This window comes from Anguilla anguilla, chromosome 14 (assembly GCF_013347855.1).
Source record: "Anguilla anguilla isolate fAngAng1 chromosome 14, fAngAng1.pri, whole genome shotgun sequence".
NCBI lineage: Eukaryota > Metazoa > Chordata > Actinopteri > Anguilliformes > Anguillidae > Anguilla > Anguilla anguilla.
Window position 1 is genome coordinate 10141715 of NC_049214.1, and position 16859 is coordinate 10158573.

Genomic DNA, 16859 nt, shown 5'->3' on the forward strand with positions numbered 1-16859 from the left:
TGCATTCAGGGGAGAGGGACCAATGCTTCCACAGGAACAATGGATGTCTACTTCAGAGCACCGTGAAGAAATTAAAGATTACCAACACAGCAACCAGGACGGAGGTCCAAGTGGACAAGCCCAACCAGGAGGGCCTAGTGAATAAACCCAACTAGGAGGGCCTAGTGAGCAAACCCAACCAGGATAGCCTAGTGAACAAACCCATGAAGAGGGCCTAGTGAGCAAGCCCAACCAGGACAGCCTAGTGAACAATCCCAACCAGGACAGCCTAGTGAACAAACCCAACCAGGAGGGCCTAGTGAACAAACCCAACCAGGACAGCCTAGTGAACAAACCCAACCAGGACAGCCTAGTGAGCAAGCCCAACCAGGACACCCTAGTGAACAAACCCAAACAGGACAGCCTAGTGAACAAACCCAACCAGGACAGCCTAGTGAACAAACCCAACCTGCAGAGCCTAGTGAACAAACCCAACCAGGAGGGCCTAGTGAACAAACCCAACCAGGAGGGTCTAGTGAACAAACCCAACCAGCAGAGCCTAGTGAACAAACCCAACCAGGACAGCCTAGTGAACAAACCCAACCAGGAGGGCCTAGAGAACAAACCCAACCAGGACAGCCTAGTGAACAAACCCAACCAGGACAGCCTAGTGAACAAACCCAACCAGGAGGGCCTAGTGAACAAACCCAACCAGGAGGGCCTAGTGAACACACCCAACCAGCAGAGCCTAGTGAACAAACCCAACCAGGAAAGCCTAGTGAACAAACCCAACCTGCAGAGCCTAGTGAACAAACCCAACCAGGACAGCCTAGTGAACAAACCCAACCAGGAGGGCCTAGTGAACAAACCCAACCAGGAAAGCCTAGTGAACAAACCCAACCAGGAGGGCCTAGTGAACAAACCCAACCAGGATGGCCTAGTTAACAAACCCAACCAGCAGAGCCTAGTGAACAAACCCAACCAGGAAAGCCTAGTGAACAAACCCAACCAGCAGAGCCTAGTGAACAAACCCAAGCATGTAGGCCTAGTGAGGAGCTCCCTGTTGCCTTTGAAATCCAAGAAGTTTTCCATGATGCTGCTATATTACAGCCATGAGTACCACTGTCTGCACAGATTCTGGGCTTTCGCATTGAGCCCGCCCTTTAAACGGCGGTTATCTATGACAGGATCACCTCTGCTGGACGTTGGCGTCAGTGATGGCCTGTGGAGGGACCCTCCAGGGACAGCTGATTCGGCCCCCAGGGAGCCTCTTGAAGTCAAACTGGCAGCAGATCTTGGGGTCCGGGCCGCAGGTGTGGGGGACGTCATAACTGTAGAAGGGCATCATGTGGCACAGGATGTCTGTGCTGGAGTCTGTGTCTGGAAGCAGAAAGACATTAAAAACAGGGATTTCCTCCCCCCCACATTGATGACGGCTCAGCCACCAGCAGGTCACAGCTGCCGTACCCTTGAGGAAGGGACTTTGCTGCTTCAGCAAGACCCTGCAGTTTATATGGTCTCTGGAACGTATATAAAAAAATTCTGAGAATTTCTAATCAGTTACCGCAATATTCAGTGTAATGTGAAGGGCTCCGTTTATGACATAAATCATATAAAGATTGGTGGCACGTGCGAATGCAATGTAAAAAGCTAAAATTACCCTTGAGGTCTTAGCTGGCAATATTTAATTTTATTACTAGATTGGATTGAAGACAAGCAGGCACAATTGATTTTTTCTCCATAATTCATGTCACTTCTACAGATAAAGAATAAAAGATTAAACATTCTAGATTTTCTGATTTAAAAGGCCATGGCATAATCTGTACTTTATCACAGCTTTGTAGGGTTTTAATGTTTATGTTAAAATGTCCTCCACCCCACACACATACACATAGACACACACAAACACAAAAAATGTTTTCAGCCATTTATAATTACTGATTCTTACAGTGCTGGCAAGGCAACGTATTATCAATGCATTTTAAAGTAATTTATATGGTGAATCATTAGTCACAGCTACTCTTGAACCAAATCTCTGATATGATGAGTATTTTCATTTAAATTGCGATTTATTTCAGTGGATGGGTTCCATGGACTAATGCCTGATAGTCACATAGATCACTACGTTTTCTATACAACTAAATTCAATTTGAGGAATATCTGCTCCAGAGAACAGAATGCAGTTCAGTTCTCTTGCCGTCGATATTACTCGCACTCAATGCAGCTATGAAGCTGTGTAGATTACAGGTCCTTCAAGTCTCAAGAGAGTGTAGTGACAATTTCATTACACTCACCATACATAAATCTTAGAACCTAGCGTGGCATAATAGCTATATTTCAGAACATCATATTAATGGCTACAATGGAGTCACGTTATACAAAACCCAAAATTACCTCAAATAACAATAATAAAATGTGTTGAAAGACAGTAGGCAATGTACTGCAAACACAAGATAGTCATTTATGGAAATGACCTTACTGTACTTGGTTTCATAAAGGAATAATAGCAAACTTATTGCAATTTTCACATATGCACCAACGCTGACAGTATTACATGCCAGGGGTCTGGGGGGGGATCACTAGATTTGCACTTTGTTTCCATAGCAATAACACCCTTCAGCAACATCACAGGGCTTTACTTGGTTGTGCAAATGCTAATTTACAGAATTACACAGGATGGTCGATCAGCTCGGCATCGACTCTGCTTTGCTAAAGATAAATGAACGAAAATCTAATTTTTCAGGAACTGCAAAAGCTCTGCCTCATAACGATGAACACACATTGCCTCTCCTCGTACCAGCATCTGACATTGACATTGTACATTCCAAGCAGATGTCCTAAAGAAAACCAGCAGGAAACTCAATAAATAATGCAGCATAGCCTTAACATGGCTATTATTGCTATTTTTGCTCTGTTGTAATTTCATTGCAATCTGCCTCTGGTATACCTCACTGCTCACAAAACATCTCAAATGGATCAAATAAACTGAACATATTATAATGTTGCACCAAACTGGTTTGTTATTAAGTTCTGGGGCAAAACCATATAAATTACTTTGAATGAGATCAAACTAGTGACAAACTCCATTCAATTAATATGTAGAAAAATCCATATGAGGCAAATGCATGATTTCAGAGCTTTGACTTCTGCAGAAGTTTTTTTTTTTATCAGGTTGGAAGGAAAACTGAACTTTGAGAAAAAGCAGATGTGAACTTCTATTTTTGCCATAACAACATAAAAGATCACCCCAGATAAAACATTTCAATATTAGAACTGAAGGATAATCATACTTGCATCAGTCCCTATTTCTGATTTTCTCAATTTGCTCACATAGGGCAGCATTTATCAAACAAAAACAGCACTAATCTCCAATACTGAAATACTGCATGCCACAAATGCAGCAACAATAAGATCATTTATCACGCGTACATTGAAATCGTCAAGTACTTTTAGATATACAGTCTAACATACTACTGAATCCTAAAGATAAACCATTAAATGGGTGTGACTAGCATTTGTTGACAGAAGCTCATTGATCTGAAAGAATCACAGAAGTTGGAAATTGAACTTGTGATTGATTGGTATGGTGCCAGCCATAATGTACTGTAGTTCAGGAAGCCTAACTCTGCTTTCACTGCTAAAGACGGCTAAATGATAATGCAGCTGAAGTTCTGATAATTGGAAGGGGCTGGTCTAGAAATGCATAACAGCTGTGCTAAAAAATCTTTTGGGATAAAGCATGAAATACCAGAGCTTTGATTAACAGCTTCTCACTTTGGCTCAGATTCAATAAAAATTAAAAGATATCACTAAAAACACTGAACGTTGTGGACGGACTTCTAAGCAAAACCATACATGTGCAGAAGCACATCAGGAACACACGCAAGTGCACACCAAAAATGCATGCACGCGCACATGCACACACTTTATCCGAGGAACAAAATAAAACATTAAAAATGAATGAAGGAGAACAATAGAAAGATAAATGTAGAATGCTGATTAGAAGGAAAAATCATATGAAGCTTAATCACTGGATCCAAGACTGGATCATTGGGCAAATGGTCTCCATCCAGGAGGACATTTCATTCTTGTTTTTGAAATACTGTTAAAAATCCCACCGTGTTGAACAGAGCATTTGGCGCTGGCTCCTCTGCAAAATGCAGAAGACATTGTGAGCTATGTATTCCCTCATGTTTCCCAGAAAATCATCATACTCAGCAGCAGACTTCCATTTGGACTGGAATTCTCTCTTGTAATAAACCGTATATTCAGATTTTAGCCATATGGAGCAAGACAACTTTTCTGCTTTCCGCATGTTTTTTTTGTAGTGTGTGCTTACATGATGTAGAGTTGAAATGAGCTTGAGAACATCCTCGGTAGGATATTAATGGCTTTACAACAGACCCAAAATAAACCTGCCACTGAAAAAAAATTAAATGATAGTCAGCAATGTAGATACATTGGGACATATTACATTTTGGCAAAAAAATCTCTTCAGACCTGGTCCAAAGTTATATTCACTTCATAACTCTGGCAAAGGATTGTATTTTTCCCCAAAGCTGTTGATGCATTATTCTAGAGGTAAGGCCAAAAAATAAAACTGGGCAAAATCTCATAATACTGTGATCTTTACCTACTCAATCAAGTAATTCCACAGGACATAAACAACAATTGGGAGGCAAGGCAGGGTAAGCAGTTTACAATCGGGATTCCACAGAAAAAAATAAAAAATGGCTGCTGTATGTGATGGAAAAGCTGTAAAGCCAACTGCTGGCGGTGGGATTTAATAAGGCCTCTCCTCCTGACCAGCCAGGGGATCAATGAGCACTGAACCAGCAGGCAGCGAGAGCTGGAAAGCCACCAGCTCTAGTGCAGAGCATCTGGGATAGGGGGCTCAGTTGGAGAACGAGCGGATAAATGAGTCTTCTCGCACGGCAGCGGCTCCGTCGCCGACTGCTCCCAGACACGCGCTGCGCACGCTGCAAGCCTAACGTGGATTACCGGCCGTCTGACCTCCAAACACTCCGCCCCTTTAATCCCGTGATTGGACCGCTTCGCTCGCCTCATTTGCATATTTGCTGCATGACAGTTCAGATTGTGGGAAAGCGTCCTTCTCCAAAATGTTAGCCACATATACAAGCTAGCTGTTTTTACATATGGCAGCGGTGCAGTACTACACCAGAACCTGAACATTAAACATGTGCGGGAAATTTTTTCTTCCAGTATTACATAGATTCAGCAGGGTGGTAAACCAGTGCTTAGCCAACCCTATCAAACAAGATGATTTCCATCAACTTAATCCCAGCAACCCAAGGCATCAACACAAATTTCCAACACAGCACCAAATGCAATATAGCAATGTGCCAATTATTCAGATAGTATTCAGCTAATTATCATAATTAAACAGAACAGTGGCAGTGTTGGATTCTGGGGTACCAAATGTTCCATTCATTATCACATGTGCTGATATTAAACATTAAATGAACAATGATTTAAATATTTATTGTTTGTTTTTGCAGAAATGCCAAATGAGTTAAAATAGGAAAATATTAACTTTTGTTATTTATTTATAGAATGCAATTCCCACTGTCGTTTTATGTATTATGCAATATAAAATATGAAGCATGACTTTTTGGATGGATATATAGTGCAATAAATACATTTAGGATCAAATAAACACAAACATGAGAGCACCATAGCCTTCAGACTATATGCTTTTTGATAACACATTAGACATATATATTCCTCAGGTGACTACCACAATACATTTCAACAACATCCTTGGCAGAAATTGCATCACCCATCATCATCTTGAGCCTTGAAAACCACCATGCTGCTGTAATTTACGCTCATAAATGAGCCCAACGAGTATTAAAGAGTGTTTCCGCAACATTGCAACCTACTTACCCCAGTTCTGACGCCAGAAGAACTCCAGCGTCTTTTGTGCAGAAAAGTGCTTCTTCACAGAGTAGTGTATTCTCTGGATGAGCATGTTGGACAAGCCAGCCTGTTTCAGCAGGTAAGCCATTGTGGGAGAGTGCCCAAAAGGGTCAACAGCCCAGCCAGTCTGCGGTTTTACTCCTACACATGAGCAGAGGAAAACATTTTTGTAATATCAGCAACAAAACAGATCTCATATGATGCCACCAAAGCACCGTGAACCTTGTTTTCTGAAATCATTAAGAATCGACACAGTTGATTTAGACTTCAGTGACATTGGACAACATGAAATGATCAAAAAAAGTAATAAAATAAAAAACCATTGCCCCTTGCTGAAAGTGATATTGGAACAAAGGTAATGATCAGGCAAAAGACTGGAGATAAGAGCAGGAGATAAGACAGAGCCGTACCCTTGAGAAAGGCACTTGATGTGAACTGCATCAATAACAGGCGCACAATGTAAAGTAATCTTTATGTTAATGTAGAGGTCAGTCATTCAGAGAGGCTTGATTAATGACGAGGATGTTGCGAAACCATCCTCCTGAGACGCCGCTATGATGTGAGACACTAAGCACTCCACTAAGCAGCACCAATATAAATATTGACCTCGGTAACATCCACTGGAGGGGGGAGGGGGGGGGCGGGGGGGGGGCGGCGCAGTGATGCGCACAAGATGGGCAAACAGATGAGGGTCTAATCCGCCTTTAGATTTCCACCTCGGCGACGAGCGGTGGCGGCTGACATTTTGTCTGGCTCCAAAAAGCTCCGGAAGGAGCAAGCCCAGTTTGGTCATCGGTACCATTTGGTTCCCGTTGGATATGCAGGGACAGACGACTGTCAGAGAAAAATCCATTTTTGAAGTCCCATCCAGAATGAGGATCAAAGTTCCGCATCCACGCCAGATTCTCTCTCGCAGTACATATGCTGTCCATTACGATGCTTGCTACGTGGCGCAATTACCCATCGGCCGAGCTCCACTACATACAATGGGCTTTTAGCTTTACCATTAGGTGTTCTGTTCACAGCTGGGAATTACACTACAACACACCATTTGGTGTCTCAATGTTAAATGGGTAGCACGCAGTCCTCTGGAGAGAAACAGTCAATGGCAATGGAATTAGCTACAGCGCTGTGGAGCATTGGTTCTGTCCGGCAGTCAAAGCTGTTGGGCATGGACCCTTACCACTATCTAGATGTACAAATAACAATTAATAAATGAATAAGATTAACATTTTAATGACTTCCTTATTGAGGGATTTCAGCCAATTCCATAACTGTTATACAGAAATTATCAAATGTTATGCAATCACGTCCATTACGTTCATTTGGTGGCTAACATGCTTTCATACAGTAGGTATGCCTAAGAATATATCTCAAAGTTATGCTTTGTTGTTAATGCAAATTAAATGGCATGTGTGCTTGCAGCATATGCTGTTCCAATTGCTTATATGGGGGGGGGGGAAGAAGTAACAAGGTGATACACAACATAAAGGCATAATCACCACTGAGTTCACTGATGCAACTGGATAGACTTCCCAGTCTTGTATTCAATAAAAATGAGCCAATAATAACCAGTGGCAGTTACATTTTCTGAGGTAAAGGCAGAGCCTGTGTACTCATAATGAAGTCAGTTGTGTCGCTGTGGTGTTCTGACTAATGGGGAAACAGGCGGGGGGGTTCGACTGTTTAGCCCTGCACTGCAAAGGCCAAGAGAGCATGGGCTGGCAGGTGTTGCCCTACAGGAAGAAACCAACATCTGCCACACTGTGGGATTGTGATGACAAACAGGGGTAATTACATGGGCCAGAGACGATAAGCTGGGATGAAAATAAGGCCGAGTTGGTCTAGCGGGGGCACAACTACATTTCATGGCCAGTCAGGGGGCGGGAGGGGGGGGGGGTGGCAGTGGTGATCTGGTGCGCGCTTTCCTGACCACCTTCAAGGAGGACAGGCAGGGAGCCTTGCAGGGACTGGGGGTGGGCACATGGGAGCAAGGAGAGGATCCGCTGCCCGAATGCCAGTCTGGGACATAAATATTAAGTCACGGAGGACATTTCCATGTGAAAACAGCCCCAGATGGATCCCGCTGCCTGGGGGAGAAGGTCATTACTCTAACCTAGGGGGTCCCCTCAGGGTAGAACAGAGAGGCCTTCTTTGTGGGTCACTGGATCATTCTGAAAACTTGGAATGGATGCTGAGGTTTACTACTGACTGTTGAGTAATTTGCACAGCACACACAATAGTGTAAAAAATATGAAGCTCATTCTTGGATCAATGAAACTCAATTTTCACATTTTTCCAAGAGCTCTTAGAGGCCATTGATCTTTATATTAAATATAACACTACATTACAATATAAAGATTACCGCATTACTGGGTATTTTTGCAGTTCACGGTGTCATACTGTTAAATTCCTTATGAAAAGTAATATGAAAGAGAAAGAGAGAGAGAGAGAGAGAGAAGGGGAGGGATAGATTAGTCTTTGTACCACACTGTGCTTTGGTGTGTCACTGTGAGTGAATGAGAGAAAGATCTGTATTTGTGCCAGCTTTAATGCTTTACTATCTGCGCATGTGCGTGTGTGAGTGAGTGGCAGAGAGTGAGAAAGAGGGATTATAGTCTTTGTACTGCGGTTTGGTGCGTGACTGTGTACTCAGTTTGTGCGTGTGCGAATAAATGAAAGAATGAAACCGTGAATGGGAGAATATGCTTACGCGTTATTACCTTGGAAACAGAAATATGTAACTGCATGCGTGTGTGCAGGGTAGCAGTAGGGCTACAATCTTAACTGGCAGGGGCTTATAAGAATAGTGACTTCTGAGTAACTCAGGTCTGATAAAACCACTCTAGATCTCACGATGCAACTATAATCCTTAAATGAACGGAATAGCATTAGTCATGTTCATTTATCCAAACATTCAAAGAATGTTCATTCATTTTTCATTTAAAGAAAAATAATAATAAAGGGGATACAAATTTTCAGTCAGATCTGTTGCTTTGTGCATAATAAATACGCACATACATACATACATACATACCTAAGTTTTTCTCCAACCACTGGTGTCCTTCTAGAAGCTGGTCGATCAGGGCGTAATAGTGTGTGCTGGCCTCATCAGGCATCACCCAGCCTCCAGTGGCGATTTCCAGCTGGCCGCGGTCGATCAGCCTGAGAGGCAAGAGAAAGCGACATAAGGAAGGCCGGCACTGCTTACAGGGAGCGCATTCCATTACGTACACCTTCCCCTTACTGCACACCCTAGAAGCAAATCACGGGCCGCTGATTCATTCTGGGTGTCCCGACCTCTTAGCGAGTGCATAAACATCGCCACCGTGGGACCCCTAAACAAGCACTCAAGGCAGAGCAGTGCTTAGTGTAGCTGTAAAAAAAAAAAAAAAAAAAAGCCCCACTCGTTAAAGGTAACACTTGTTTTACATATCATGCGCTCTACTTGGACTTCTTTTCTAAGTGGGGAATTTTTCTCACTGGCTGCCATAACATTCCTTAATGTCTGCATTCATCCTCTCCTTTTCTCCTCTCAAGGAAAGAACATTTTGGTATAGATTTAACAGTACTGTAGATCACATGGCTTTCTGACGTGTTGGTAAAGTGTTCCCCCAGAGCAATAGGAAACAGTTTCATTTCATTCTGCAGCAGCTCGGATATTGATGTGTGAGAACTCATCATCCATACGGCAGTTCTGCACTCAGAAAACTTGTGGTACTCTCACTGCCAGTGACAGTGGAGCTGGCCGCACAACACCCAACACCAGGCCTCATGGAACAACTTTACCAGTGTGCAGAGGTCTCTCCCGCAACATGGGAGCATGGTGCAATGGATGGGAGGCAATACTAAGGCTTTTTAATGAAATGCAGGAGAAAAAGTGGAGTTGACAATAACCAAAAGCTCATAATACAAAGCCTTTGTTCACAAAGCACACCAGACACTACCAAACATCAAACTGTTCCTTGAAAGTGTGACAATGACTCAAAACATTAAAAAGAAATGCATTCGGGACACAAAAGACAAGCAATGTTGGACCAGGAATGTCAGAAAGCAATTAAACTGCATCAAAAGTGGGAGCCGAAGAAACACAATTTGTGAAGGTTGAAATGGATGGCTAAATTGAATGAAGTTATCTTTCGCCAGCGTACAGTACCCAACCGAGACACTGCTGAAGAGGAAGGTTAAAACAAAGTAAAGAATGCGACACCTTTAAAGAAAAACCATTAACTCTGACAAAGAAAATAAATTAGCCTGGCATTTTCTTGTTTATAAGGGCATATTATCTTACACTATGAATTTCTTTGACCTTTTTTGATATGAAAGTCATGTGTAATGACTCCATACACAGAAACAAATCAGCATAACAGGAATAGGTGCACTGGCGATAGCAGGGAAAGAGAACAGATAAATCTGTCATCAAACAAGGTAACTGCCTTAACTATGACAGTAAAGATTCCCCACCAGAGGATTCTGAAAACATTCAACACTGGATTTGTTAAGCAGAAAAAGGGCAACTTCAAAAAATATATATTTTATATATTCCACACCCTTACAGTGAAAATAAAATATAACAATCTCATGAGAAGTAAATACAAAAAAATAATAATTAAACATGAGATGTGTTAAACCTGCATGAAATATACAGGTGTTGAGTGAAATATGGAAATACAACAGCATTTCTCGAGCATGATTGGGGGCTGTCATCTCCTCAGAAGGAAAGTTAGATACTGTTAACTGGTACAGAGTGATCATTTCTTTTCTGCAGAGACAGGTGTCTTTCAAGACAAGCTCTGTGTCTATGGAGCACGAGTGCTCGCCCAGTGGTTTGAGGAACACGACACTGCGGCTATCTATATATACACCAGCGTTCTCAGTCACCAGATCTGAACCAAATTTATGGCAACTTCTAGAAGGATGCCCGAGACAGCGTTTTTCACTTTCATCAACTGAACACTAGTTGATTGATATTCTCGTGTCGTATTCCTCCCGCAAAATTTCAGGCACTGATTGACTGAGCCATGATACATGCAGGTCATACTATTCACATGAGATAGGCCACCACTGTAGCAAATGACTCTATGGAACACCGGTGTTTCTATTTTCTCCCGTTCACTAGGTAACCTTCACTGGTAATCTTAAAGAACCTTCTGAAAGTCTGCTTCTGTTGAGAACAGCGGCATTTTTAACTGTGAGTTGCACAGAAATTCATAGAATTTTTACAATGCCGTATCTCTGTCGACGATACATAAACGTTCAACACAGATGTTTTCAAATGACTTTATATGTTAAGCACTCTGTATCATAGGAACTAAAATGTTCTTCCTGTTTCAAATGATGTTATAATTTGTGTATACAAATTCTGACAATGACTGGCAAAAACACCCAAGAAAAAAGCAAAGACTGGTTTGAACAGTTCTCCTCAAATGCATTCCCTCGAACAGAAATCTCAATTGACATTTGCTTTTACTGGTATGGCACAGCAGCTTTAACCAGTTCAACATTGCAGAATGTCAGGGAAATGCTGTATTCTCATGATTTTGTCAGGTCTCAAATATGTGCCTAAAAGAGTTTCAGGAAAGTCGATTCACAGCAAAGCTGGAGAATTGTGGCTTGGTGACAAAAATGAAGAGCGTAAGAAGGTTGTAATAATTTTCTAATTATGCGCTAGTTGTGATACCCCTTCGTGACATGAGAATACATCATTTTGCACAAATGTCTGAAACTCCAAAAACATGAACAAATCAGGCTGTTCTGTGAGAATGCCTGTTCAGATATTGCACCGGCTGTCTCAAAGTGCCACTACTTGGCTCCAGCTAGTGAATGGGCCTGTGACTTCAGGTCTTCATTACTTGCTTCTACTATGATTAGGCACATCAGTTTATCTAGAGCAGTTTTCACACCTCCAATTCAGTCATCCCCCAGCAAGAGGTCGATAGATGCTTCTTGACAGTCGATTATCACACATCCACTCCCCAGTAATCTTTATCAATTACGATTAATTAAACACGGATCACAATAGAAACAACTGTCCCCACTGTCACATGCTGCTTTAACTGTTTGGAACTGCAGACATGTGGCAGATATTTTTAGCATTGGGTGATTATGTTTTCTTTACACAAGTCGGCAGCTTGTGGCACATACTGTACTTCAGCCAATGCTGTTTTTTGGGAACATCCCTGCCATTTTTTACATTTCAGTTGAAAAATAAATTGTGAAAAATATTTCATTAAAATCAGACCAAAACTCAGTTTGCCTTCACTGAAACTAGACTAGCAATATTTAGATGACAAAAATGTGACTAAAACTAAAATGCTATTTAGTCAGAAGACTATAACAAAAAGGAAATAAAAATTTGTTGTGAAAACACTGGCTGGAAAAATCAATTTCAAAATGTGTAGGGGGCGCAAATGAGTGGCTTAAATGGCTTTATTTCTCAAAGGTACTCCGTGATGTTACACCTTGAGGCAAACATTTATCCAATGGAATTTGTATAGCACAATCACGCTGTCTGAAAATTTTGTAGAGTATGTGCTTTTTTGAGAGTAAAACCAGGCTGTTGTGTTTTTCTAGTTTAGCCTTAGATAGTGACCTTTCAGGACACATCTTACTTGGCTGTAATCCCTTGTATTTTTGATTGTAACACGCTCCCTTATGTGACTCACACACTTGGTTCCGAGCCGTGAAAGGATCCATCGAGGCGAGCAAATTAATTTTTGAGACACAGCAGGGGATAAAACAGAAACGTTCTTCCCAGGGTCATTATGTTTTCATAGGCTTCGTAGTGAGGTTAGAACCGCAGTGCCCTATTTGTTCAATTTATCATTACATTTACATACATTTTTCAATTTACCCTCTTATTCAGCACACAGCTATTCGCTTCCTGTGATTTTTATGCTTGTAAAGGGCATTCCAGGTAGGGGCTGCTGGATGGTTCATTTGGTTCAGACGCCACGTGGTGTACAGTATAGATGAGCCTCACAGCCTCGGACTGGATCTCGCTGTGCCAGTGCAGGCTGTGGCCGGTAGCTCCATAGGGCGATTCGCAATTGCAGACTGCATCAGCGAGGAGAGTGGGAGGGTTCAGTCGGATAGGCTTCCATGTTAATTGCTATCAAGTGTCCCCTGCTGGTGAATTTGGTGCCCATAGATTCCAATCAAAGCTGCATAAGAAAGGTCTTCCTCAGACTCCTCTCTATGCAAGCTCAGCTGTAGTCTGCGGTGAGAAAAGAAGCAGCTGGTGACACCACTTGTTTCAGATGAGAAGCATGGATGTCTACACTCTCCCGAATCGAGAGTGGCATTCGCGCATGCGACTATGGTTGCAGATGATTGGCCATGCCAAATATACGTCTTCCTACCACTTTCCCACTTCAGCAGATGGCACCTCCCATACACTCTGCCTAGGTGCTACTGCTAAGGTGGTGAAGCAGTGTTATGAGCCTGCTGTCTGATGCCGAGAGCATGGCCCTCGCACCCCAGAATAAAGCCACATCCTTTGTCTGTTTTGGTATTGACTTTAAATGCAGGCTTCCAGGTCTAGGCTCCCTCTGGACACACACAACAGACACTGACACAACAAAAGAACACAGTGACTCAGCACTGAAAATCGCATTTTTCTTCTTTAAGTACTTCAGTGCTCAAGTTGAAAACAGAAACAGCAGTGTTTACCCTATTTTTTTCCTTATCTTACAGGCAACAGGGATACCATTGCAGTATGGGGGGCTGGGAACTCCTAGACTGCAGAGACCACCCTCCTGCACTATTTAAAATTGTAGCAAAAAAAGAGTATGAGTGCTTTTTCTCCCTGAGAAAACAATCAATAAGCAAACACAAAATTGCAGTCCACTAGACACAAGGGGCCTAATAGGCTTTTTAATGCTATTTCACTCCACTCCTCCAAATGTTACCTTACATTTTTTATATTGTGACCAGCCCTGTGAGACAGCACATTAGATTAAATATCTCAAGAGAGCCTGGACTGATCCAGAGTTAATTTTCAGTAGTGTAACTCTCGTTCTTATATGCAGCTTTACCATTTCTATGTTTTTGTAGATATTACAACAGATTAATACCCGATCTACATTCTTACAATGATCACCAAAGCTGAACATGTTAGATGAACTGTTATACTCACACATACATAAAATCGAATTAAATAAGTATAAATCTGTGGGGCGTTTTTTTTTTTTTTTTTTTTTGTTAATTAAAAAAATACATTTGGCATCTCCAGTTCCCATCCCAATTAGGAATGGCAAATCATCCATTCTTGCTGCAAACCCAACTTCCAATTTGAGAGAATGTAGACATCCACAGGTTTCCTCCAAAACACGTGGTGTCACCTGCTGCTTCTTTTCAGACAACAGACCACAGCTATGAGTCTGAGGTAAGACCTTTCATTATGCAAACCCTCGCAAGCAGTCCAAAGGCACCGCATCGACCAGCAGGGGTCACTACATAGCAATCAACACAGATCCCTCCCATGCCCTGGGTGATACAATCGCCACAAAGAGTCTGACAGCAATGTAGCCTATAATAGATCCTAATTATTAGCACGGCCAAATAATCTGCTGTAAGCATACACTATTAATTTTTTTTAGGCTCACAGTACATTTGTATGCTTACAAGCCTACAAATTTTGCAACTGTGCAAGATATGATCACATACATTTGCATAGTAATAGTCATGCTATTTTAACAGGCAAGTGGCATTTTATCATAATACTGGAGTTAACGGTGTTGGAAGAGGATATGTTAATAAGTGTTTTTCAATGCACAGACTAGCCACAAACCAAGATCTACCCATCTACCTTGCCCAACACCGATTCATTTTCCCCACATGAATACATGTTAAGGTGTTCTGGGGGAAAGAACCACAATTTTGATACTGAGTTCACATAGCCTTTTCCAAAATGATAATTTACTGTACACAGAGTTATTTCATGTATAAATCATACTGCTCAACAGTGCTACATGTATCAAAGTCAAGCTGCACAAAAACACCAAATAGTCGGGTTTCACATATCTCAACATTGATCTTTGTTTTGTCATGGCACAAGCATGCTTCAATTAATCTCCTTTTCCCACACCGGATTCAGGGAGAAAGTTTCACAAAAAGCGCTTATTCACTGCAACCGAAGAGCAAGAAAAATGACTAAGAACAAATATTAAAGTTAAAAGAGCTTCTGAAATATAAATATGTAGAACATGGGGGGAAAATAAATTGAAACTTTCGATCACAGGATTTACTGGGTATGGAATAAGATAGAATAATAAATGGACAACAAAATGGATGCGGATTTAGATCTAGATACAAAAGGAAATAACAGGAATACTATCAGGGAGAATATGTGGTGGCATAATATTGTAGATAAGTATAAGGCAGGGATTTGATTTCACAAGGTCAAAGGATTGCAAAAGCCAGGTCAAAAAATATCTTCCTTTCCTTTTTTTCAATAATTATAGTGGTTTATCTGTAATTTTAAACTGAGAAAGGTGATAATGAAAATGTTCTTTTCAAACTGAATATATATCTACAGTCTGAAGAGACAGCAGAACAGACTATCCTAGTATGTGGCATTAGCTGAAATTGATATCTATGAACTGAAACGGTAGTTGACAATCATTCTTGCTTAAATTTTGTGCATATGTGCTAAAACTGTAAAGTTGTTTACCATAGATTGTGCAGTGTCAGACACTCACATGCAAAACAAACTGCTCTTGCAAATTCTTCTTAGCTCCAAATCAATCACCAGCAGGCCAAAAGACTGCCCTGAAATTAATTTAGTGTAGGGCTTCACAAAAATTGAGTAGTCTAATGCGCCGAAGGGAAGCAGATGTTTTCTCCGAACTCCGTTACTTAACGAATTGCAGAAAATCATGGAAGAAGAGGTATGTGACAAGACTTAAACACCCTGGCAAACACTGGACGTGAGGAACATGTTCAGCTGTGGATGACAGCATGAATGACTATTTATTTGGTCCAGTGGGCAGTGCCACATGATGTGTAAACCATCCGCAAGTCCCGAGGTGGCAAGATACCGTACTACCACATAACAGTACTGCCATATAACTCCCCACTTTCAATACACTGATTCTGCTGCATCTCTCCTCTACATTGACGCATGTTGATGCACAGTGCCTGTGATTATTATGATACTGATTGAATGCAAACGGTTATACAGGGAACTGGAAAGAACCAACTAAGCGGAACCAAATTCCATAATGCATGATGTATTATGATTTAGTAACCTGTCTAACGTGATGGATATTTTATAATAAAATGCGTTTTTATATTTCCATTACATTATAACAATTTTTGAGCTATTTTTGAATATGTCTCTGATGTGAATAGCAAGTTGTGGAACAGCCAGGCACAAATAAGGGATTATGTGCTGACGGAGACAAAGATCTTGATTGTCAAGCTATGTTGATCTTCTTTGATATTCCTCTGATGACGAAAAAAATTAATTTTTGCTTAAAATGCCACAAATTGCACACACAAATGTGCCAACCCAACTGAGAATGAAAGATTTAGTGATATCCATTTGTACATATTATATTATCAAGGCATTATTTTAGTATTGCACTTTGGTTTCTAAGTTACTACACAGTCACAGTACGTTTCTTGCATGCGCAAGAAACGTACAAACAAGGCCCCTTCTACAATAATAAAATACGATTTCATAGGAGTCATATTTTTTGCTGTCCATGTCCAAATGAGTACATTGAGCAACAAACGCACCAAGACAGGTGAATATTTAGGATTTTAAGTTAGTTTCAGTCATTGCACCACTATTACTCATTCTCAACAAAAGATGCTGCAAACTTTCTTAAAAAAGAAGCAAAGACCATAAGGATGCTACTGAATCTAAATTTACTTATGCTATAAAATAAACTATATTAATTCTTACTTTAAATTCATAAGTGACATAAATAAGC

General features: G+C 41.2%; 1 protein-coding gene across 2 annotated transcripts in view; it reads right to left on the reverse strand.

Annotated features, from left to right (window-relative positions):
* Positions 1-16859, reverse strand: part of man2a1 (mannosidase, alpha, class 2A, member 1) — a 114087-nt gene that overhangs the window by 62185 nt on the left and 35043 nt on the right. For both annotated transcript variants that reach the window (XM_035390370.1, XM_035390371.1), the window contains exons 5-7: positions 8957-9084; positions 5887-6060; positions 1173-1359 (exon numbers count right to left, since the gene is read on the reverse strand). In XM_035390370.1, coding sequence (XP_035246261.1) covers positions 1173-1359; positions 5887-6060; positions 8957-9084 — 489 coding nt within the window. The remainder of the gene's footprint in view (positions 1-1172; positions 1360-5886; positions 6061-8956; positions 9085-16859) is intronic.